At 41.6% G+C, this 25,171-nt stretch overlaps 1 protein-coding gene across 2 annotated transcripts in view; it reads right to left on the reverse strand.

Moving 5' to 3' along the window:
• Window positions 1-4,431: 4,431 nt before the first annotated feature.
• The window catches only part of ssbp2b (single stranded DNA binding protein 2b), a 157,977-nt gene continuing 137,237 nt past the window's right edge, over window positions 4,432-25,171 (reverse strand). For both annotated transcript variants that reach the window (XM_006626515.3, XM_006626514.3), the window contains 7 exons: window positions 22,368-22,403; window positions 19,697-19,751; window positions 18,158-18,228; window positions 17,138-17,216; window positions 12,577-12,605; window positions 10,493-10,591; window positions 4,432-9,082 (listed from right to left, as the gene is read on the reverse strand). In XM_006626515.3, the coding sequence (XP_006626578.1) occupies window positions 9,053-9,082; window positions 10,493-10,591; window positions 12,577-12,605; window positions 17,138-17,216; window positions 18,158-18,228; window positions 19,697-19,751; window positions 22,368-22,403 (399 nt within the window). In that variant the 3' untranslated portion in view covers window positions 4,432-9,052. The remainder of the gene's footprint in view (window positions 9,083-10,492; window positions 10,592-12,576; window positions 12,606-17,137; window positions 17,217-18,157; window positions 18,229-19,696; window positions 19,752-22,367; window positions 22,404-25,171) is intronic.

Genomic DNA, 25,171 nt, shown 5'->3' on the forward strand with positions numbered 1-25,171 from the left:
TAATACTTTAACATATTTATGCTCATTGACAATGTTGGAAGCTGGAGACGTATATGCACAACAAAACAACATACACGCTGCTGAACAGACAATATAAGAAGAACTCATTAAGATATAAATCAAAATGAGCGCTTCATGTCAGCAAAAGCAACATAATATATTACAGCAGTTCAGGTGGGTAGCTGCGTCAGCATGCGTAGGCTGCAAAGGAACAAGTAGCAGGTTTATCCCCTGCTGAAAAGAGAAGAAAGAAAACACAACGTTTCGGCTGTGGAGCCTGTTTTCTTTCGTCTCTTTCCAGAGTGGAATAAACCTGTTACTTGTTCCTGAGCATAATATGTCACAGCACATGTAAGAGGAAAGCCATAGCTGCCGTGAGCTTGTTGAGAACCAAGCCCACCCGCTGTGCTGTCTCTCAAGTCATGTTGTGTTCTTTCTTTTTGATTTCCAGCATTGCCCTTCTCCTCGTTCCCTGGTTCTCTAGCAAAAACAGAAAACCCACATGACGCCCAGGGCTGAAACCACCTGGCAAGGGTGGCAAAAGAAGCAAAAACCCAAAGAGGAGGAGTTTTATATCGACTGGCAGGTCCCTCGTGATTTCTATGCCTTACAAGGGGCAGGTTGACCCTTGCAATTCCCTTTCCATTGAGCTGCGGGAAAAGCAAGGCTACAGTAGGTTTGGAGAGGCCTACATAAGTGACGATGGGTTGCTGTACAAGGTGCAACATACCCGAGGGCTGGGACGCTGGAAGGGGACCTTAGGAACCCACACCCACAACAAAGGAGCCGTAAGACCCGAACAATATTCTTTTATGTACAGAGTGGGGAAAATCAAATCAAGACAGATGACAGACAAGACCAACCATCAGAAACCTCTGCTTCCTGCTTCCTGAACTGTCACCTGACCAATGGTCTTCCAGCTCCTGGACAGCTGACTGAGGACAGAAACTAATTTCCTACAGCACACTGGGGAATGAAGAATTTCCATTTTGCCTCAATGTACAGTACTGCCCTGTTACAAAGAAGAAAGCACAAGACAGGAAGTTGGTAGGATCTGAAGCAGTCAGAGCCTAAATGTTGATTTCGGGCCATTTCACACCCTGTCATGTGGGCCATGAGAAGACTAACAAGAATAGCTAGCAGGTTCTGCTGGCAAGCCCTTTATACTAAGTATAAAGCCTAGAGCATCTTTTGCAGTGTTTAAACATAGTAAGGAAGCCATGGATATTGCAAGTCCCTAGGCAGATCAGGTAGCACATTGTATTAGTGCTAATTGGTTATGCAGCCCGACTTCCTAATGCAAGCATTTCTGTTGTGTAGCATTAAGGATAACTGGGTAGTAAAGATGCTAAATGCATTCCTATCCTTGTGTATTCCCAGAAAGATTACCACTGATCTTGATCAAAGCTTTTCACGATCACATACTGTATAGACTCACAGACTGACTGGGATTTGGTGGAATAATCAGATCCTGAAGACAATGCTTTAGCACTTTGAGTGGGTGATAAAGGAAAATGACTGCGGCTTCCAGTCATCGTCCCCCCTCTCTCTGCACGCAGAGAGGTCCCTCAGGCCTAAGCTGATTCCTCACCCTGCACCATGGCAGGACATTGAGAGGGCTGCAGGAGGAGGACACTGGGGAGCAGCTGAAAACGTCCTGCAGAACGAACTAAAGATCTGGAACAAGCTGGAGGACTTCGCTTTTCTGCTTCAACACATCTTGGCCGAGACGTCTAGTTACAACACGCGAGCCAGGAAAATGTTACATAAACCAGGTCAAAAAGTGCTCTTGCTTTCAACAGGATCTGAACAGAAGCTCTCTGTGAAATGGCAAGTCTTGCGCACAGCCAGTCTGGTTACCTTTGAGATCGGCATGCCAGATTAAGGTAAGAAGGAATGGTTTTTCTTCTGCAGTTTCTTCTTTGTACTGTACATCTCCTGATGGAATGGAAAGACTGAACGTGGGCCCAGATGTTACTGACTCAATGCGTCCAAGATGAAGAAAATTAGGAACAGGTTTCTCCAATGGGATAGCTGAAGAGTTGCCAGACATCTCCAACCCGACTACAGGGCAGCAGCAACAGATACAGATACAGAAATCACAATGAATTGCAATGGTACAAAACAACATCCAGTCATTATGAAAACCTGGAAGGACCCGGATTTTATTTTATTCTAAAAAAACCTGATCATGGCCTTCAGGAAAACTAATACTACATTATGCATGCAGGTTATTGAAGATTCCTGCAGCTCCTGGAATTGCCCTGCGGTTAAAAGAAATCTCAGAGTTTGCTATGTGTTTTCAACCTGTATGTGTTCTCAACCCTGCAGTACATACAGCAGATGAGCTAGCAGCTGGGAAGCGCCCAGTACATTTCTACCTTAAACAACGGATATTTAGCAAGTACTACTGAGGTCAAACGCAAAGCAATTAACTAAATTGACTGTTAACTAGCAATTAGCATTCTATACCCCATTTGGTTTGTTTTAGACGCCATCTAGTGATGTTTTTTGGACTACAGGAAATCCTGGCCATCCTCCAGTGTAGTCTTCAACATATACTTAGTGCCACCTGGGAGCAACATCTTGAGCACACTGCAGCTCAGTGATGTGTTGCACAAGATCCATGACGCTGGACTGATCACCAATGGGTATAATGCACCTTGACCAAAACAGAGGTGCAATATACCTGAGGCTTTCCTTAGGCAATGATGTTCTTCAGCCTCAAGAGTGCAAAGCGCAAGCCATGTCAATGCAAAAAAACCTGTTTGATTAATAATAGACGTTCAATTCCCTTATCTGTTGTTGGTGAAACCATGTGCCACAGGATTTAAGGCAGTAACAGTGCGGAGAGCAGGATAAGGGAAAGACAAGACTATTCAAATTGTTAATAAATACAGTATGTTATGATATTTTATTTAGGGTTGCAGCTGAACTTTCACTTGCCAAAGCTGAAACCACATTCAAAGTCAGGGCCAAAGATACACTGTAGGGGTGGCGAGGTGGGTCTGTGGTTACGGATCTGCGCCTGTCGCTGTCTAATCATGTATTTTTGAAACCTGACATCGATTAGCTGATTTGTTATCCTATGTTCTGTAGCTTGTAATGTTCCTTAATTGCTTAAGCTAGCATACACCCTGTCAAAACACGTCATAGCAGCAGAAAATTCATGACCTTATGGTGGACATGATATCAAACACTGATATCAAGGCTGATCTGGTCAGATCTCAGAAGCTATGCAGGGTCTGGTTGGCGTAATGCTGCAAGTGGTGTAAGTAGACCAGTAGGTGGTGCTCTTCCCACTGAATCAGAATTCCCAAACCAGTGACTCAGAATTGTGACCGGTGCTATAGATGATGTCATTTCTTTGGATGAGACATTAAACTGAGGTTCTGACTACTGATCATTAACAGTCCCACAGAACTGAGCGCTAGATTAGGGGGTGTTCAATCCTGCGTCTTGGTTAACTTACACTTTGGGGCTGTACAGTCTTGCTTTCCTAAAGGTGCTCCTTAATTTAACTGTCAAAGCCAGTTCTTCTCTCCTTCATCTGATCTGCTGTATAGTGGGGCTTGTGGATACTCCCCCAGGCGGGGGCTGCTCCTCAATGGGGGATGATGGGGTCCCCTTCCTTTCTGTAGAGCACTCTGGGATCCTCCAGGGTGAAAGGTAAAGATGTTCAATGAATTCATTGTAGAGCAATATTAGGTAATTGTGAGAGGCTAAAAACAATAGAACTCCACTGAACTCACAGCACAAGTTCACAAACACGACACAACACACAATAACAACATGCATTATCCTTTATAACCATTTGCACACATGACGTTACAGGTGTGCAATTTTTTATCACAGTTCATAAAGAGCTTCAACCCAAAGCTAAAAGCAGAACTCCAGGTGGAGAGAAATAAGGGAACAGCAATGGAAGACGCCATTAAGGATTTGAGAGTTGGAAAGGACTTTCTGCAGACGTAGCACAGTAACAGTGGTTCTGGTATGTTTCATGTGAAATCGCACTCTGCTTTATGGTTTATCGTGTTGCTGATTTTTAGCCTTGTTCAAGTGAAGTATTACCACAAAGTTTTAACTAGGATAACAACAGATTCCTCCCATAGATCTCCCTGAAAATTGGATTTTGTAGGATATGTTTGAATATAACAATCTACCTGTACCAGGCCAATATTGTGTTTGTCTCAGAATCTGAACTTCTTTTTATGGGAAGCAATTGTTTCACAGAAAAACCACCTTTCATTTTGTAAATCATACAGGTCTTGAATTAATCAAACACATCTGCAACCCAGGACCTAGAAACAATTACTGTACTTCCTTGATAGCTCTGAATTATGTTCTCTAAAATCAGAGTGTAAACTGTAGATATTTAATTGAGAGGTTATTTTTTTACAAAAAACAAGAGAGCAGACACAAGTGCTCTAACAGAGAAGAGAAACTTTATATCAGTATATCCAAAACCCATATTATACTTTTCAGTGTATTTACAGAAACTGAACACAAGGTAAAAAAATAAACACATCACAAATGAAAAAAAAAAACAGAATCCAAAAAATTGTGACAAGTCTTTCATTTACAAAAGAGGCTCCCTCATATCTCCAACTCGCAGATTTTCATTAAAAAAAAACAAAATGGCAGATACTATTACAATGATACGTATGCCAAAAAAACAACAACGTTCTTTTATGTATTTCTTAAATAATTCACAAAAACACATGAGTTGGATTTTCAAGCTATAAAATTGCCATTTGCTGCATAAAAATATTGGAGAAAACAATAAAATTTCACGAAACTTGAGCTTTTTAATAATAACATTAATAATAATTACTATAGTAATAATGGGCAGTGGTTTAAGGTAAGAAACAGAATAAAGCCTTTTTTTTACCAAGAAGGAAAAGAAAGGAAATCACAGTTTGTCCGGATGACATGAGTTTAAAGAGACTGGCTTGGATAAATACAGGTTTTATCAAAACTCTTTAAAACATTTCCCTCTTTATCCTTGTTTGCAGAACCTTTTAGTTTACAAAGTTTGCTCACTGCTGCTTTCATCTCTTGGGACAATTTCTGAAATCCCACCCATTTGTGTGTCAAATTCCAGGATTGTTTTTCTTTAAAAAAAAATCCACATTCCAAAACGTTTTGACAGCTATATTATCGTGTAATATGCAACATACTGTATACCTCTGTCATACTTCATCATCATGCATTTGCACAACACAGAGCGAGTCAACAGGTAACTAAATATGTCCCCCCAAAAATGTGACATTAATGCACTCTTTCTTGTCCAATTTATTTTGAGTTATCCTTTATTTAATCAAGACACGTCAACTGAACCTCTCATTCACAATGACTACCTGGAGACCCATTTATGCACGCTATGGCATTTAGTGGAGTGATTCTGCTGAAGTATGTTGATCCAGTGTACCACAGCAGCATCCCAGATCAGACCGGAACCCACAGACCTCCAGCTCCAGGGAGTTGTCCTAGCTACTAATACATTCTGCAGCCCAAATTACATACACAACAGTTTTCTCCCACCCAAGTGGCTTCCTGCAGAATGAAACTTTTGTTGACAGACTGTTGTTCTGTGCTTCTACTCAACAGCATGGTCTGCCCTCAAAACAAAAAACAACACACTGCCACACAGAACCAAGTGCTCCCATGTGCATGCTTATTTAGGTGTTTGTGTTGCCCGTTATGGAATGGAGGCAGCACATGTGGCGGCTAATCTTTACTCATAAACCCAAAATGCAGAGGAAGCTAGAAGAAGAAAAGCCTCCTTTTGTTAAACCACAGCAATTCTCCGGCCCAGGAGTCCACTCTCAGGGTCCACCTGACACCACTACCCTCAGTGACCCTGGTGGAGCACTCAGAGGAGTGAAGGTTTGACGGGGATCGGGGCAGTGATGAACGAAGCAGCCAACTCTCTCAAGACTGCAGCCAGGAGGAAAAACACAGACGCACTGTGCAGACACGCAGGGACGGAAAACAAACCGCCACTTAAGAGAGACAACTCTCACACTGTGGCCATGAGTCAGACAGAGCACGGTCCCTACAAGAAAGGGTCACTTTGGATTGAGAAATGGATGAGCTGGTTTCACAACACCTGTGTTCTCTGGTGTCTTTAAATCTAAAAATAAAAGACTCTTAAAAATGCAGAAGGATAACCCTTCACATCCCACGTCAATTGTAGAGAAGATCAGGTTGACTTACGATTAAAACTGTAATATTGCAAGAGCACTTAGACCGCAAGAGGCATCAGATCCTACACTGAACTGAAACCTGGCTCCCTGGTGGAGGAAGGACACGCTAAGCGGCAGACTCTGCGTGTATTGCCTTTGTCCGTCTCTGCTGCGCGTTGACTGGCAGTGGCTACTCAGGGTGCGAAGCAACAAATTCCAAAAACAAAACGGGGAGAGAATATTTGCAGGTATATATAGACACAAATCATGGAAACGAAGTAAAATGGTGGCATATAATGCACAGTTTTAGCAAATAGGTTCACCACATACAGTATTTAAAACTCTGCAGTGTGTGGAGTGCATCAGTATGGGACACTTTCTGATGGGTTTCCTGATAACACATAAAATTGTACCGTGTTGATGTACAGTAAAACCATAACAGGAAACGAGTTATTTTCACAAAAAACATAAACAATCTATAATAATGTCAATCCCAAACACCCTTTTATCTTTGCATCCATCATTTTTTCCAGCAGCGCCAGGTGTTTCAGACCTGCAGCTCAATATTGCGGAGAATGGCAGGAATCCTTCGGGATGCCTCTTAACAAACCAACACAAAACTCAATGGCTGACGAAGTGGCCTAGTCGAGTTTCATACAACCTTTTCGAAAAGTCAGAAAAGTAAAGACGGTGAGACGAAAAATATATTTTGCAAACTGCCCGTGAAACTTTAAAACAATTAAAAACAGAAAGAATAACAGCGCTTATTGGCCTCTGAATGCAAAGGAAAACATGATAAGACTGCAAGTCTTTTTAGCTCTGGATATATATCAGTGTCGACAAGAAAATAAAAAGCTATGTGCCTGCGTCTGGGCTCCTCTGAAGGACAATGGCAGTTAACAGCAGGCGGGGGTTAGCCTGTTGCATTTCCCAGTTGAGAAGCATTTGATACAAATGAATGAAATATAAATATGTATAAACCCATCAGAGTTGTCATAACAGAGCAAGTCTTATCAGTGCCAAAGGCTAGTGCGCAACACAGTCAATGACATGAAACATGAAATAAGGGTTATCAAAGAACTTCTAACGAAATCCAGAAGAAAGATAAACTGCCCAAAACAGAAGTGTCAAACAATTCGTTTCGGCTTCATAAAAAGCCCAGATGAAAAAAGCAGGGCAAAAAGACCAGTTTCAAATTTTGTTTCCCTGCAAGTTGCACCAGCCTCTCGCTCAAGAGACTCAACTCCTGGAGCTTCATCGCTTAGAGAGGGGATGGCTATTTCATTTCAGGAGTCAGTCCAGCCTTTCTACACTCACACTACCACAGGGGAGGCACCAGACAGAGCCTGCTTCGTAGAAATCACAGAAACAAAGCTTTTAGAGGCGAACAAAATCTTTCCTTCAAGGAAGCTGGGCCCAGATCCACTGTCCCTAGATCATAATGTAAGTCCTAACAATATTGTCTGCTTCACCTTGACCTGCACCAAGAGGGCCAGCTTTTCTGTTGCCTTTTCATTTGAAAAAGAAACAAGTAACTCAAGTTTGAAAAAAAACGTACTCTCAGGTGATCTCGTCAGTTTACTAAGAAATTATTCAACTGAACACCTGCAGTTCAACGTTATAACCACTCCACCGACAGAAAGGACGGTTTGATGGATCTGAATAGGAACTGAAGGCAGGCCTAGTGTTCCGCCTCACAATGCTAGTGGTGACAGGCTGAGGTGAAACAGACTATATACAGTACAACATCCGCATACTGAATCTGGGAAAGGACAGAGAAAGCACATGGACAAACAAGAAAAGAGGGATAGTTGCATTCTTTGCATTTTGGGGCTTTGTCTACAATTCGTCTACAATGACGTTGGGCACAATCCGAGTTAACGAGCTACAGTACAGCACGCACAGCATATGTTGCTATCTGTGAAACTTTGAGAGACAGATGATATATGAAACTATTGCTTCTGGAACCATTCAACATGCTTCTAGATTGCACACTCAAAAAATTATCTTGATGCAGTACAGTACATTATACAAAGCAACCTTTACATTTTTTCTAAATCTAACTTTTCTCTCCATTGTACGTTTATAAACACAAATACATAATAAAATACAACATTTAAAACTCAAATCAACAAAAAAAAATACACCCCAATAGATCAATTATCCTGGTAAGACATCTAAACCTGTATTTTATCAAATTAATCAAGATAATATTTTGGAGTGTAACTATATGTATACATATTTTAATTTAAGCATTCAGTACAGGCTTTTTTCTGTTTCTAGACACAATAAACAGCTTTTGTTTATTCACAGGATAAACATAACAAATGGAGCTCTTTGCCTTAAATTTTAAAATTTTTCAACCATGGTAACCTTGTTTTAATTTGGAAGTCTCCCTTTCCTATAAAATAATTTACTTGCAAGTGGTATACACAACACGGTATGGACTTCCAAGTATGGAAAATATATATATAAAAAAAACACCTTTCTCAAGAATCAGAATTTGTAAACGTGGACATGAAACAGAATATTAAAAAATCAATTCTTGCCTTTTTTAATGTAAAGTTTTCAATTACGCTTAACCCATACGATGATCTTGGCGGGAATATTTATATAGATGTATATACAAATGATCGTTTTGCAGTTCTTTATTTTTTTGTCAGGGTGATTCCTAAAACGCAGTTCAGTCTTTAAGGTGTCAGAAGTCATTATGTCAAAACAAAACGAAAACAGAAAAGAAAGGCTTGGACCCACTTTCTTCACAGAGCTGATGAAGGCAGGAAACAGTGGGTTCACTGATCCTCTGTTCACTGTACACTTGATAAATAAACTTCTCTTCGGTGACCCCCGGAGATGGCTGCTCACACACTCATTGTCATGTTTGGAGAGTACTGTATATAGAGAGAAAGAGAACACAGTGACATGAGACAGGACCTTACCACACTAGTGACCGGAATTCACTTTCAACTGCATATTCTTTAATAATCAACACCATCAAAAAGTTAAATGTTACTCTTCTTGGGAGCTTAACAGAAGAATCTTAAAGAAGATTAAATATGAGAAGCAGGAACTCAAGAAAAATGGAAGTAAAAGAAAGAAATGGCATCGGTTTTCCAAAAAATGCTAACGCTTTGGGTTTGAAGACCACATTACAATTTCTTTTCTCCGTGTGGTGACATGAAAGTCGTTTGGCACCTTCTAACACAAGACCTCACCAGTCACTGCGCACGTCATTATTTGGCGAATGGATGACTTGCTGCTAAAAAGGGGACATATTTGCTGCTACCCGTTCCAGCAAATTAACTGAGTCACAAGACTATCACTCACTTCTCAACACAAAAGATCAGTGTTTCCCCATTACCGTACATACGAGATGATGTATACGCTGCACGTGTTCATGCAGCCTGGGCCAACACCCAGTCTAGCTTCCTTGCTGCTGGGAAATCGATGTATGGGTATATTTTTTTCAACTAAAGGCTTTGGTCAGTCCAAATCCAAGGACAGACTCACCAAGTAGAAAGAAAATCTGCAAAAAGGTGGGGCTCTGGCTACATTGAACGGGTTTTAAAAAACATCAGGTCTACACACGCCAATTCTGTATTCCAGCAAATTTACGACAGGAGCCCGTCAGCCCCTGCCTACTGTATAAGTGACTATTCACAGCGCCGACAGGTTGGCTTTGTCTCAGGGCGAATGTGGGATCAGACAGAAAGTGTGCACAGGAGTTGCCGTTGCCAGCCCAGCGAAAGTGCTTCGCTCAAATGAAAGGGAGCTCAACAATTAACAGAGCTTGTGGCTAGGGGGGGAGGTGTTTAGTAATAACATATTAATCCAACAAAGGGTTTCACAGGCTTTTGCACTGCATCTCCTTATGATTCTTAACTCACTGGGTTATGTGTGGTTGTAAGGACATGCTTCTTCAGGGCAGTGACAGGCGCTTCTCCGGTGTCACCCAGACAACAGCGCGCCATGCACACCCGCAGAATGGCAGGACGGCAATCCACTATCATCTAACCCTGATCAGGCCTGTGGCTCACTTACAAGTGCTCTTCCAAGGACGTTATACACCAGAAATCAAGGGGAGAAATGAAACAACACAAGAACAGCTACTGCCGAGCACATTACAACAATAAGCCCTTAGCTGTAGTTCACGAGACTGGAAATTTCGGTCATGAACTGAAATCCGCTGTCACTGCCCGTGATGTCCAGGTCGACGTTTGCAAGCTGTATGTTTAAATGCCACTTCAAGCTCAGGAGCTCCAGCTCAGCCTGCGGAGAGACCCCAGATTGAGTCCACTTACACTTTCGTTCTGAAAGGGATTCAGGAAGTTCCCCCCCATCTCGCCGTCGTCTCGCGGAGTGCCGGGCTGGTTGCTCATGCTCATGTTACCAGGAGAGCTCTGCAAAATATAGAGAGCAATTATTGAGGTTCTTGGCAGCAAAGTAGCCCTCCACTCAGAATTAAAGTGCAGGCAGATGTATGTCTGTTAAAACAGACTGAGCGTGGAACTCTGGTCATGAGGGTGAATGGTTACTATTACAAACGCACTGCGCCACCAAGTGGCACACTAGAGTTAGTCCTCCATCCTATTTTAAGTGTTGCGATTTTGTTTAATTGTATTGCTCTCATACCTAAAGGTCCAGGCTGACATACTATACAAAGAAATCAAGTATTTTGACATTTATTTTGGAAAAAAGCATTAATCAACTGATGATCACGTTCAAATATTCCCCAACAACAATGTGGTTTGATAGTTCGCTTGTGTTTTTAAACTGTTTTTCCCAAGAGTTTCTCCTACTTCCTGAATGCCAAATTCAAAACAATGCATCAGTTCTGTCATGCCCTTGTGACTGACGGGTACCAATGTCTTGGCCTACAATCTTAGCCAACCACAAAGCCAAAGATTTGACTGTTTGGGAAAGATGAGAAAATGCTCAAGTCCGGCCAAGGCTAGAATGACTAAATGTGAAAGAAAATTTAAATCACCATCTCATCATTTCTCAGTGTCTGTCTGCACTGTATCCATTATTAATATTTGGCATTAACAGAGAATAAAAGTTGAACTGGGGCTGAACACACTAAAACAAACACAGACTTGGCAGCTACAGTGGAACAAACATGAGACTTCAGTTTATGAAACATAATCCTCAAAACAAACCAAGAACACATCTCTTGAGATACCATGGTAAAAATTTTGTTTTTTAAAATTTATTTAATCACTGTTTTTATGGCATGTTCACCCAATTGGGAGCTGACTGTCTTTATGTCTTGGCTCATTACAATAACAGTCACAGGGAGAATGGAGAACTGCAGACAGGATCCTTCTCAGCTGACCACCCACTGAGCTTCTGACACTTCTGACATTCATCCAACAGGGGTGATGCCCAGGAGGACGTGTCACCTGGAGGGACGTCCCTCACTGACTTCACCACAAGCCTGCAAGCAGGCCAACTGGTAGCCAAATTGTCTGCTAGACTAATCTCTTGCAAAACACAGGGATTGTTACATGAATGAAGTGTTTTAATCCCAGCTGGACCTATAACCACAGCAAAAGTGTGAAGGACCATGACAAGTGGGGTCATGTGGCCCCACTTGTCAAGTGGCTCCTTATCTCTGCTGCACTGTGTTTGTTGATTTGTCTGGTGCATAAGTGAGAAACATTCCTTTTTGCTATCAGATGCACAGTTCACATAAACTATTGTGCACTAGAGTGGAAGGATTAATCTTTCAAAAGGTGAGCTGGGAGGTAATACAAAAAAAAAAAAGGATTTTTGCAAAAAAAGGTGCTGCTTATTCCCTGCTCCATGAAATGAATAGGAATGAACACAGTAGCTACTACAGTATATACAAATGAAGGATTTACCAAAATGGACATTTTCATCCTTTTTCAATTAATAAGTATGCATGCAACGTAAAGTTTAGGTTATAAAAAAGTCTAGGAAACTACTGTATGTTGCACATTAACTGAATGTTTCAAGTTGCTTAAGTACACAGAGATTGCTGGTCCTGGTATCAAATCAGACAAGCTGCTATCAGCAGTATTAACTTTCCCTCTATATACAGTTGTCAAGGGAGGACTTAACTCCTGAACTCTGTCATTTCCAGTTTTTAAAAACATTTTTTGTTTTGCAGGGACACTCTCTCTTCTGCAAGAGAGCAAAGATGGTCACACTCTGAGAGCAGTAGATGCCTTGACACAACGCCTAGAACCCACCGATCCAAATGTGACCTCACGTCACAGACTGACCCTCATGATGTATGTAGTGAAAAACACAATACACAGCACCTTTCTGTCCTCATGGGGAATCTTCTCAAGATCAAAACATTTACTGACTTCCTTTGAAAGCGTGCTTCAAAAACATGGAGGACGGATATCACTCTTACCTTGGAAATACTGTCAATGTCTCCCGATCCTGGATATAAAAACAAGAGATTGCAATTATTTTTCACAGCATGCAACTGCAGGCGCAGCTTCCTGACAAGCCTAGAGAACTCTCACTGACCTGAGGCTACTTGCACTGGGCCTCTGACTGGTGAGGAGCTACCCACTGATTAACCAGAGCACACTGTTATCTCCACTGCCGTTCAAATCCACATGTTGCACCAGTGTGCTGCCTTTCATTTTTCTCTCTGGGTTCCATCAGTTCTAAAGCCATACATTAGTAATAATGCATCACAGAGGACTCAGACAGCAACTGCACACCAATGCCAGTTCTCAAGCCTAATTTCACATTCCTTCTGAAATTCGTCAATTGATCTATTTTTGCTCTCAAAAAGGAAAAACATTGAATGATTTTGACAAAAGAAATACCACAAATACACAACAACCAGAGCTGTATTCCCAGAGCTTATCTTTCCAGAAGAATATAACATTAATAATTGGTAACATTTGTTTTGACAATACCTGTAGTAATAATGGTAATTTTATCAATGGAAATCACAGTCTGCTAAAAAGAACAACAATCCATTTCTGGCAAAGTAGAAGCTAATCACAAAAAGCGAGTGTCCACTCTGGAGGAATGCAAGACCTGTGTGAACAGGCCAAATGTCTGTTCTTACAGGGCAGCCAAGAAGTAATTCACTGAAGACAAAGCTTCCTGTTGTATGGTTTCAAGAATTAAACAAGAATTAAACACAAGCTCCAGAATGTTCATTAACTGCATGTTTTCAGTAATTTATTCACTTATTCACTCTGTGTACCCTGTTCACTGGCCTCTCATTAAACATACAGCAAGTGGCTTCATGCAGGTCGACATTTGTCGGAGAGGCCATGCCATGGAGGTGGTCTCCTGTAAAAATCACAGGCTAGAGGTGCGTGTTGTTCCCTGTTAGAAGCAATACAAGCTGTACACCTGCGACATGTGCTTCACAGCAGGTTGAAGATGCTGTCTTGTGGGATCCTGTCCTATATCTCTTGTAGACCCTGGATCAGCAGATGCCTGTTCACTGGTTCAAACTGCAGCTACTGTACATGGGTTTCCACCCCCTCCCTCTGCCATAACAGTACAAATAATCAGAGTAAATAAGAGTGCTTGAGAAATACCAAGAGCAACCACAAGAGGGACCCTCAGGACCATCAAGCATGACTTGCAAGAGGTCGGAATGAACAATCAACAGGTGTAGTTGATTTGTGCAGCTGAAAAGGTGTTGATCCTTCCTAGGACTTGTCTCCTGTAGTGGTTCAGCAAAAGGATACAGTACATCTGCAAAGGATGTCACTTGGGCATTTCAATTTCTAAGCATTTATATTCACAGTAGACAAACGGGACTCATGCCCTGGTCTGTGAAAACAGATGTGGACAGATGTGGAGAGGTTTCTGGAGCTGGCTTGTTTCACTGTCCATGCTATGTTTATTTTGGAGGCGTTTTCCCCAACTCAATTAGTCTGTGTGAGAAGGAACACAGCTCTGTAATGCTCCCTGGTTTGGGATCCACTGCCAAACAGGTGCTGCTGTTCAAAATACACATCAGGAAAAGTATTCTAGGGAAAGAATGCCTAAATAAACGTTCATATGAAGGCAGCAAGAATGTGTCACTGAAAAGAGCAAAGAAAAATCTGTGAAACAGAAATGAAGACGAACAAACTAAGCTCTCAAATCAGGAAGAGTTGATCAGGAGAAAACTATGGAAAGGCATCTTGTCATGAACACAGGAATTGCGACACATTTGATCCGATACTCTTTTGGAATTCCGACTGAAACATCATTTTCGTTTAGTACTTGCATTTTAGGGGGGGTGGGAAGGTACAGTAAATCATTTTCCATCAAGCTGGCATAAACAAGTAGGATCTAATGGCAACTACAGAACGAAACAGGAATGAGATATCCACAGGGACATGTTGCAGTTCCATAGGTCTCAAAGCAAGAAGGTAGCTCAGAAGCTCTCTGCTTTCCTCAGCCGAGGTGCTTCCTCAGTGCCAAGTCTCCAAGTCCTCACTCTTGTGCTGTTTTTGCTCTCTGCCCTCACTGCATCCGTTGTCAGCAATGAGTTTGTTATCTGATCAGTCGGCGAAAACTCACTGCTGACTCTGGGGGTGTTCCAAAGCATGTAGCGCTTCCTTTACCTCATCCCAATTTCCAGTAATGTTTTAAATGTATTAGCACCAGCCGGCAAATGCAATTAAAAAAAAAAAGTGCAAGGTAAAGGATGAATGACTCACTCTTTTAAATCATTCTGTGCATTACTGAAAGATCCAAACTATTTAAAAAAAAATATTACAGCCCCCATGCATGAAACTGACTTGCTGAGTAAAAACATGCTCTTTTCCACAATCCCTCCGGATGATGATCATTACTATTATAAAGGAGAATATGGGATCCTCCTGTAGTAAATTAAGTACGCCACTTGCTTTTGTATAATTTACGGCTCAGTGAAAAAAGAAAGCTAGAATAAATATTAATGCAATTTAGACTCTCTTTGAAAAACAGGTCTAGTCCTAGCCCCCACTGTGCTTCTGTATTTTTATTTATCTTCAGGGAGCAGTTAATGCCTTATGGTCAAACATGGAGAACACAGAGAATGTGGCCCAATTCATTGTTATTTAGAAGAGCAAGAGAGTGCAATCAGTGCCGCTCTGATCGGGAAAAAAGCCATCAAGAACATCAAATTTCTCATAACACACAAAGCTTCACACCTACAACTCCCCACTCTCAGATTAAGTCTAAATCTTTGCCTGCCCTAAACACTGAGGATAAACTGTTGCTATTAGTTCAAGCAGGGAGCTGCGTCAGCGTGCAAACTGCAAAGGAACAAGTAAATGTTTATTCCATGCTGAAAAGAGAAGAAAGGAAAGACAACGTTTCGGCTGTGGAGTCTTCTTCGGGTGTGCAGAAAAACACCCGAATCAGGATCCGCGGCTGAAACGTTGCGTTTCCTTTCTTCTCTTTTCAGCATGGAATAAACCTCTACTTGCTCCTTTACAACTATTGCCATTATTTTAACAAATCAATACATTTGAACAAATCCCCCTGATCTTGTTGGACACCACACAGCTGAAGGGTAATTTCAGTCAAGCACGAGATCATTCATTCTTCAATAGTTTTTAATGCTGGTGAGGACTGAGAATTTCCCAGTTTTGCCTTGGGAAATTTCCCAAAGGCAAGAGGGACCAAAAAGAAGAAGGACTCCCAGGTCCAAGCATGGTTTCGTCATGTGATCACTGAAATTCAGAAATTTCTTTTAATGACTCACATCATGTCATTGATCTTGAGAAGTGATTGTCTTCTAATGTGACCTTTGCTATCCTTGATATATTCATAAATTTGGAAAATTGCCATTATTTTGCCACTTTACCATTAGTAATTTGTATTTATCATTCAATATGTCCTGATAAATGTTTTATACTTATGTCTATGTCCTGTATTTTATATGTTGTGATGTGTCCAGTGACTGCAGCTAACTCTGGTAAAACCAAAATTAATGTAGCTGGCATCATATGTAGTCTTTTGAAGTTTGTAAATCTATTTGCAAAGTTTTCTGTGTTTTATCAAACTGCCAGAGAAGACAGAATCACTTTCTGGATAACCAATGTGTTATAGAAAGTAAAGGAATTCATTATATTTCAAAACTGTAGCTGAAATGATCACTAGCATTTTTGTCCAAGCAAATTACAAGGTTGATGTCAAACCCATAACTATAACACTGCTGGTGTAAAACAGAAGTGACTGACAAGTAATACATACAAAAATGTATGTATGTAACCTCAGCTTTTTCTACAGCAATTCAAAGGCATCAATCTTTAGAATGTAAGGAAGGTTAAAAGATAAATTGTAGTGTTGCTGGATGGTACATGGACAGTGCCAAGTCACTATTGACTTGAAATGTGCAAACAGAAAGTGTCTGACAGTGCATAGTGGGACACTATTAATACGCAGCTTTTAGTTAATGGACTATCTTAATTGATTATGCTGCTGGACCACTGGTTGAGAATCACAGATCTAGATAATGCTCGAAGAAATTTGAGGTGATACTGTAGGTTGAAGTGTGCACCCACACTCTTCTCACATCACACACCCAAAGGACATTCCCAAGGACAGTATACTGTGAAGCAACACGTTAACATTTTGTGTAAATGCAACCTACACCTGCTCTGCTGAAGCCCCGATTTATCAGGTTTCTTTTGATTGTTTCAAGCAAAAGTCTTTATAACATCCTTCAACGGCAGGTACCCTCTAGATTCAGAACCGAGAGACGGGGGGGGGATACTGCAGCTGTTCGGCTTTAAAATCGATGTGTCGTTCCAGAGGATTCTGCAATAACAGACCATTTCTTCTCGCCTACATTCAGAAATGATCTTCGTAATTCTGCAGTCTCAACGTTCTCCAGCTATAACGGGCAATGCCTCCCCCCCCAAATACTTAACACCTGCAGAGCAGACGGGTTCTCACCCAGGCTGAAGGTGTGGAGTGGGATTGGCTTTCAAAAGGCCAGCTGGGCTGATATTTACCTAATGACCCGTTCATGTGATGTGGCTCCATTCCTGCCATGCCGCCGATGGGGCCATCTGAGCCCGGGCCCATCGGGAACTGCGGACAGAAAGACACGCAGACATGAGGCGCAGTCACGTCCCGCCCTGCAGGAGGTGCCGAGGAGCACCGGGCTATGAACCCGCAACTCGCGTCTGGTCGCGCATTAGGACCACCTGAGCTTCCCTGCACCGGCTGTCGAAAAGGGAGAATGAGACGTTCGGGGCATTTTTTTTAATTTAATATTTTCCGTTCTGGGGAAAATAAGACAACGAGGAATAAGGCCTCTGACTTTGCTGGTGTGATTGTGGTACTGAGGTCCACGTTGCTTCTTTTTGTCTTTTATAATGTTGACAACCTTATGCTTTTCAACTCTGAACACACGCTTCTCCTCCCAGAAGCCCGAAGCCCTGCAAGGCCTGATAAGCAAGTATTCATAACTGCATTTTAGCAACAAAGTAAAATAAAATCAATTACTCTGGCCTGAGCTTTGTTCTGACATGGACTGCTTCTTTCCTTCAGTCACTTTCTTTCTAAACACGGTGTAACATAAAAAAAATAATTGACCTTGTTTATAAATCGGTGTATTCCTCTACAGTCCTGCTAAAGATGTGGCCCCTGACATCCTGCACCTTTGTGAAGGGGAATGCTCTGGAGAATCACTCCCACTGTCTACAGTATGACTCTTGAGTCCCAGCTGATCTCCAGCTCAGCTGTGTTATTCAAGGCCCTTAGGAGACGGAGAAGGTGCAGGCCGGATTTTTGTTTTGCAGACTACTCAACACTGCTTCTGAGAAAAGGCTTTCACCTGAGTCCACAAAGTGAGTTTTGTGAAGAGAGGCCAAAGTACAGCATTTTAGCTTTATGGACTTTCTGCTGAAATGACGGAAACTGACTTCATAAGAATTACAATTCCCCCTTTCTTCATTGTAATCACAAGTACTCGTTACACACTGCATACACTGTACAGAGTCTCGAAATGAGAGCCAGCATTTTCTTACATTTGACCTGTTTGCTCCAGGCGGTACTGCGTTGATCATAGTGTACATGGTGTCACCAGAATTTGTTGAATCTGAAAGAGAAGACCAACTTAACATAAGAGTTTTAAAAGAATAACAAGCAGAAAAACAAGCATCCTGTATATAACACTCAACGCTATGTTCAGTGTTTAATAACGTTGTTACAGAAATATATGGACCATTAGCACATCTTAGGACGTGCCATATAGGACATCGGACACCAAGTCTGTAACGTTAAAAATAATAAGCATGATAAAAAAAGGGTCAAACAATAGATATCATAAAATAATTAAAAACTACATTTCTATCATCTCAATTAACAAGAAACTTGCAACACTGATGATGCTTTCAAATGTGAAATTTGAAATTTACAACTGCTCAGACTGATCTTACAAAAAGTATTTAAAAAGAGAGGCTACTCCTGTCAGGCACTCCCCTCTGAAGCCATCAGGAGCCTGCTGTTGACTTATCACTGCAAAGCCACTTTCACCACGAATAAGGAGGCATCTGAAGCAAATTGCGGGCAAATACAGGACAAAGACAGTTGAGCTCCCATAAAATAATCTTTATGGATCTAACCAAGTCTTTGACAGAAGGTATAATCATCATCAAGTTTAGACGCTAGCAGGCTGGTTGTCTTACATTTGATAAAAAGCAAAAGAGGAAATGGAAGAAGTGTATTGCCGTATTTAAATAATAAAAAAAGAAGTCCACAAATAAAACAGATTTACTGTAAAACAGTGCAGAGGCTTTTGACTCCCTGGTGCTGTAAGACAGCTTCCAGACAGACAGAAGCGGCCCCGTGCTATAAGCGAGCTGTGGACTGACTGCCGGAGTTAATCACAGGACCCCGCAGGGCAACGCAAATTCAGCGCGATTCCTCATTTAGCGGACTCTAAAGCTCCCACACTAAGACCTTCGCAGGGAGCAAACTACAATAACAGGCATGAAACATCTTGAAAATCAAAAGGCAAAATACCTGTAAATACATTTAATGCACATAAATACTATATAGTTAAGGACATCAGTTAATTAATGAAAAAGGGATAATGTGTTTCGCCCAGCATTGTTTTAAAAAAGGGGAAGAAAAATGACCATTCCCCCTTAACAAAATGTACCAAAACTCTCCTCCCAGGTAACAGTGCTGAGTCGGCGGGTTCGGCCGAGTTTCAGGTCGATGTGCATTTCCTGCTGAGCCAGGCGGGACGCGCTCTGGGCGGAATTGAGCTGGACGTTTTTTTCCCCCTGCTGTGGGATTCTCAGAAGAGCTCCTGGAAAAGCACGGCCGGTAGCCAGCGCTAAACCAATTACAGCGCCGAGCCCGGAGGAGAGCGGGCCTCACGCCACAGGATGCAGAGTGGCAGCAGCCTCTCGGGTGAAGCCGAAGCACCTTTTATTCTGTTTCATGTTTTTTGGTCCCGGGGGTATTTGTGAGGACACCCACCGGGGAAAATTCAAAGCGTTTGACGGCTTTATAGAGCTGTATAGAGTTTATATATAAGCTGTATAGAGACTGCCTACCTGCGGGGCTGGGCATTATGGGAGTTCCTGGGGGTCCCCCGCCTCCCGGTGGACCCTATAAAGAAACACAAGACAGGTGTCATTGACACAGGCATGGCAGAGCTCTTCCGGATCCTTGGTCTGGCTCGTAGTGTAAGAGCAAGCCGCCACCGTCCGGACATCCTTAACCCTTAACAAAAATCACAAAGCCAAGAGAACACAGGAGGAGACCGATCAAGCCACGTGAAGATCATTTTAGAGTGGTGTAAGAATTTGTTCGCCAAATGGCAAATGCTGAGCCCAGCAATTTGACTCGTTGCCGAAGGAAAGTAATTTGAGCAGCGGTGCGCGAGCTGAGAGTTTTAATGCTATGGGGGAAAGGTAAGGACAGACCACACAGATAGATGATTGTTAACAAGCAGTTTGCAGGTCTGATTGTCGCAAGACATTGTGCTGAAAAGGTGTTAAATGTACAGCAGGCAGGAAAGCTGGCAGCATGAAACAGCAACAGGCAAACGAACCAGTTAATACTTTGAGGGAAAACACTCAAGCCAGGTGAAGAGGACCAAACGAGCAAGATAAGCCGAAACACCTCCTCTTGATTTTAACCTTTCTTATGTTCTTTAGCAGTTCTGGACATTATAAATGTGTACAGTACATATATATGTGACCCCAGCCTTTTCAAACTCAGGATCTTAAGGTCAGTTATCAGGGTTCTGTACCCTGTACAGTACAATAAATCTGGCCTTTGGAAATGCTGATTTATTTCTTTTTCCTTCTAAGAAGAGCTTTGCAGAGTCAGGCCTGTGGCACAGCAATCTATCATTCCAAGCAAAATACAACCGAGGGCTAGAATATCAGATGCTGATCTGTACGACACATTTAAACCGAGGAAGGCCACAGAACACCATTTGTTTTAGTTTGACCTGTCCATCTGTCAATCCCAAACCTGCTTTCTGGTTTTTGTTGTACCAACTGTTATGCGTCACCTCAACTCTAAATCCAGGCGTCTCATTCCTATTCTACTCTTTAATGTGCTCCAGAAGCCCTACTCAGCAGAGAAGAGCCCAGGAGTGAGGAAGCCTGCTCTTCAGGGAGAGGCTGGGGAGAGACGTCATGCTCACTGCATGTGAAGCTGAGAAGCACTGTGGAACAATGTTTCAGGCAATGGGCCTCATACAGAATGTTTTAAAAATGTCTTTTAATCCCCTAAAACAATATGCAGGTATCTCCTCCTTATAAACCTCTAACAAAACCAGCTAATAAAAATAATAATGACAACAGGAAGAATGGAGCATGAACGTTTGTTTAAAACCTCTGGCATGCCCATTAGAACTAGGTTTATTTTTTTAGTGCTCCCTTCTTTTCCTCACGGTACATCAGCCTAAATTTCTCACTTTTCCTGTGCCGATGAGGTCGTGTGCCGAGTCTGTGCCAGTTACTCACACATGGAAACTATTTTACCCAAGCCAAGTGTTTTCTTTAAGAGTGGAATCGGAACATGCTCCAAGCGCAAACAGAAAAACCCAAAGATTTTAATTAGCATCAACAGCATTTCAAACTATCTTTTTCAACGTCCGTGAAGAATAGACATACCACCCCAGGGGTCAAAGCAAAGGAGATGAATTAACACGAACCCTTGCTAAAGTATTTTAACTAGAACACCAATATTTCCCTCTTACTTTCCTTCAATTCACATAAAAAAGAGAAATACTTAATTACAAGGCGTTTCCACAAAATCAAATGTTAAAAATATAAAGCATCACACCACAGCAACTTGCATGATATGCCGTTTTAAAAACAACTGCTGTAAACAATGTTTCAAAACAGCTTGTACTGTCAAAAGATTTACACCCCGGTGCAGACTGTAATTTATGACGATAAAAATGCAAAGCACTATATATTAGTTTAGCACTATATAAGCACTATATATTAGCTACATCAATTTCCCTATGGGATTAATAAAGTATTATCTATCTATCTATATTACAAGATATTTAGTGAATCAGCAAAAACAGACCCAGGATGATTTTGATATTGACCAACTTGATATTTGAACAAATGGATGCCCAACATACTGGAACCCTCCCCCCCAACCACAATCTCCCAGCAGGGGGGAGACAGACAAAACACCGCAATCAGGAGGCAGAGGACTGCATACATTTAATTAATACCTCTGATTAAAACAGGAAATGTATTGTGAATCAATGTCACAGTTAAGCTCAGGCACTAGAATGGCCTCGTAAGCTTTCTTGTGTTCTCTTGTGTCATTAAAAGCAGCACGTAGGCATGGCAGGGCCTAGAATTTGCTTTAAGGTAGTGTTTAAAAAGACTGGGGATGACTTCAGAGTCATGAAAGGAGACTCTCTTTCCTCTTCTTTCTGATTTCTGATGCTTGTCCTCAGCATTCGTCTTGTCTTTTCAAATTTGTTACTGACGACAATTTGCTGTAGCACCATATGCCTGTGGAAAATGCACTGCTTCAGGCAATTTGGACCAGACTGATTACTGCTCTGCTAATGAACATCAGCATATGCACTGAAAATGCCAGACAAAAAACAACAGGACAAAAAAACAGGAATCAGATGTGCACTTCTCAGCCAATATGCAAGACAGCCTTCTCTACATCTGGACAGCTATTTCCACACATGAATAAAGATGCATTAGACTTAAAAGTAAAGACATCACCTACCGCATAACTCCCAGGAGAAGCAGAAGAGTATGGTATCTGAGAAGAAAGAAAATGAGGAAATACATTAGCGGCTGCTGATCCAGAGAAGAAAACATATAATTTACTGAAATCGCTGCACTGCTGTGGTAGACATACTGCATCAACTGAGATGCCATGTGTTCCCTGACCATATGTTCTCTGAACAGTCATAGAACCACGGGCATTTTGTAAACAAGAACATGCACTAATGTAATTTTACATTTTTATGGACACAAAATCAGTATATTCAATCGTATCCCATTTCCAGACACAGTGAGAATGTCCACAGCAACTGTTCTCGGGATATTGCTAGGGGAAAAGGGCCATGTTCTGCTGAAGCGGAACACGCAGCTTGTTAAGAGTTTAGGCTTGCAGATTCAGGAGCTCAGCTCTAAGGGACTGACTTGAATTCACTTGAATTGCCAATTTTATTTTGTGACATAATTTGTTGTTTTTTTTCCGATTTTGGAATCACCAGTTCTATTTTTTTCCCTTACATCTACAGTATGTGCCGATAGATGTCATCGGCGTGATCTATGCAGCAGACGTGAAGCCTCTAGCCGCACACGGGAGAGAATGAGGAGGTGAGGGCAGACCCCTGTGACCCGCTCACCTTCCAGCTTCTTGTCCTTCAGCGTCACAGGCACCACAGCTTCCTACTGAAGGTGATGCGCCAATGGGAGAGGAGACACGTCCCTCACCAGTAGCACTGAGTGCCTGCAGACGCTCTGCAGGCCACAGGGGGGTGCCGTGTCGCGACAAAGTGACCAAACCCTGACTGACCAACCCCACACGGCCCCCCAGTGAAATGTAAACACCCCCCAGGGAAATGTGGTCACAGCTGACCCAGGCTCAAACTCCCAGTTTTCATTTCCAATTGAAAAAATGATAATTTTTTGGTCATCGTCACTTATCTCTGTGTTGGCAAAATGCGGAAAAAGGATCCGCCTGAACACCAAAACAGGGCCTCCAGGTCTGCAGACCTACTGCTCAACTCGATCCCATTTCTAACAGCGCCTCACAAGGGTTTTTTTTAAATTCCTTTATTATTTGCCATTGTTACTAGTCTTTTGCGTTCTATGGTACATGCCCTAACGGACTGCCAAAGCTATGCCTGTACTAAACACTGGACATGTTAAAGGGAAACTGCAACACTATGGTTACATTTCAGGGTGAGAAAGAATCATCATTGATAAGTGCATTGCAAACCACAATAAAGGTAAAAAGTACACAGTAACTTGTAAAAATTCTAATTTACATAACAAAATAGGCAATTGTCCAGGTCTGCGCAGCGCCATGTTCTGCAATTCAGAAGGAGGCAGCAAAACTTCTGGTGACGTGTTGCAGGCTTGTGAGTACATCACTTTTAATACAACAGAAATATTGCTCTCGTACCTCAAGGCAGTTTTGCCGACAAATACTGCTTACTTGATAACCCTGCATGCAGATCACGGTGGAACATTTCTGCAGTGTAATGTCTATTGCACAACCTGTACTTATTCGCTCGTACATCAAATTACATTAGTCCTTACGGTGACTAGCATGCAGGAAGGACTGCATCACCTCGTAATTCGTGAGAAAACGAATGCAAGTTTGAAACTTACATGACTTGCACCAAGTTCACAAATTTGTGCTTAATTTGGAATTTGTAAAACGTTTCAGTAATATCAATTAATTTATTTTGTTACCGAGACTTAATAACTTGTCTGAGAAACTGGGAGTGCTAGCCCCCTTTAAGGACACAAAATAACATTGTTTTGGTCAGAAATTAATAGATAAAACTTTCTTTTTAGGATAAACAAAAACGTTGGGAACCTCAGTCCTGACAGTAACCTGTCCCTGTCCCATTTCGAAAACATGCATGTCACTTTGTTGCTCTGCCTAATATTTTAACACAGTTGAAATTTGTACATTCATTTAGGCTGGTTATACCTGAGTAGAGATTTGCATTTTTAGGGCATTGGCATGAAAAGTTTTAAAACTATCTGGCAGTTTTTCCACTGATGTATTGTCTGTATGAAATTCAGTGTGTGCACTGAGGTCTATAAGGCAATGTCTCCACAAAACTGGTTTCACCTTGCTCGAGAAAAAGAGATTTTGGTCTCAATTCTACGTAAACAAAGAATTAGTCTCAATGACTCATTTAATCTATAGGGAGAATATAAAGCTTACTTCACTCCAGTGAAATGTAAACAACGTACACAACTGAGAGCATTCTGTGCGGCATTCTAAATACACAAGTGATGTTTTAGTGATGCAGGGCTGTTACAACATCTTAAAACATCATAAATTATTGCATACTGTATTTTGTTCTTCATTATGATAAACTGATGGAATCTTTATGTTTGATTTCGACCATACTGTACCTCAGCTGGATATACTGGATATACTTGAAACACGAGTAATACATTTTAAGAACACACAGTATAATGCTCTTTAACCGAGCTTAGTTAACTCAAAACATTAATTTTACATTTTTATATAAATTGTCGGCACTAGGGGGAAAAAATCAGAAAATATCTTTTTAGTGCACAAATCTGCATTGTGTTCTCCCCTGAAAGTTAGATTTCATAGTAACTATGAAAACAGTGCTAAGGACACAATGTATGCTCTGGCTTGTACTCAACTCACTTATGATCCAGTATTTTTCTTCAAATTATTTACAACAAAATTGTGACAAACTCTGGAATGGAGCACAGCCTAAGTATGCCTGCCTTGGTGTCTCTGGCAGCCCGAGAGAACACAAACAGTCCGCTCGCTCCGAGATGAATGTCCTGTGCTGTTTG

This window comes from Lepisosteus oculatus, chromosome 3 (assembly GCF_040954835.1).
Source record: "Lepisosteus oculatus isolate fLepOcu1 chromosome 3, fLepOcu1.hap2, whole genome shotgun sequence".
NCBI classification, from domain to species: Eukaryota; Metazoa; Chordata; class Actinopteri; order Semionotiformes; family Lepisosteidae; genus Lepisosteus; species Lepisosteus oculatus.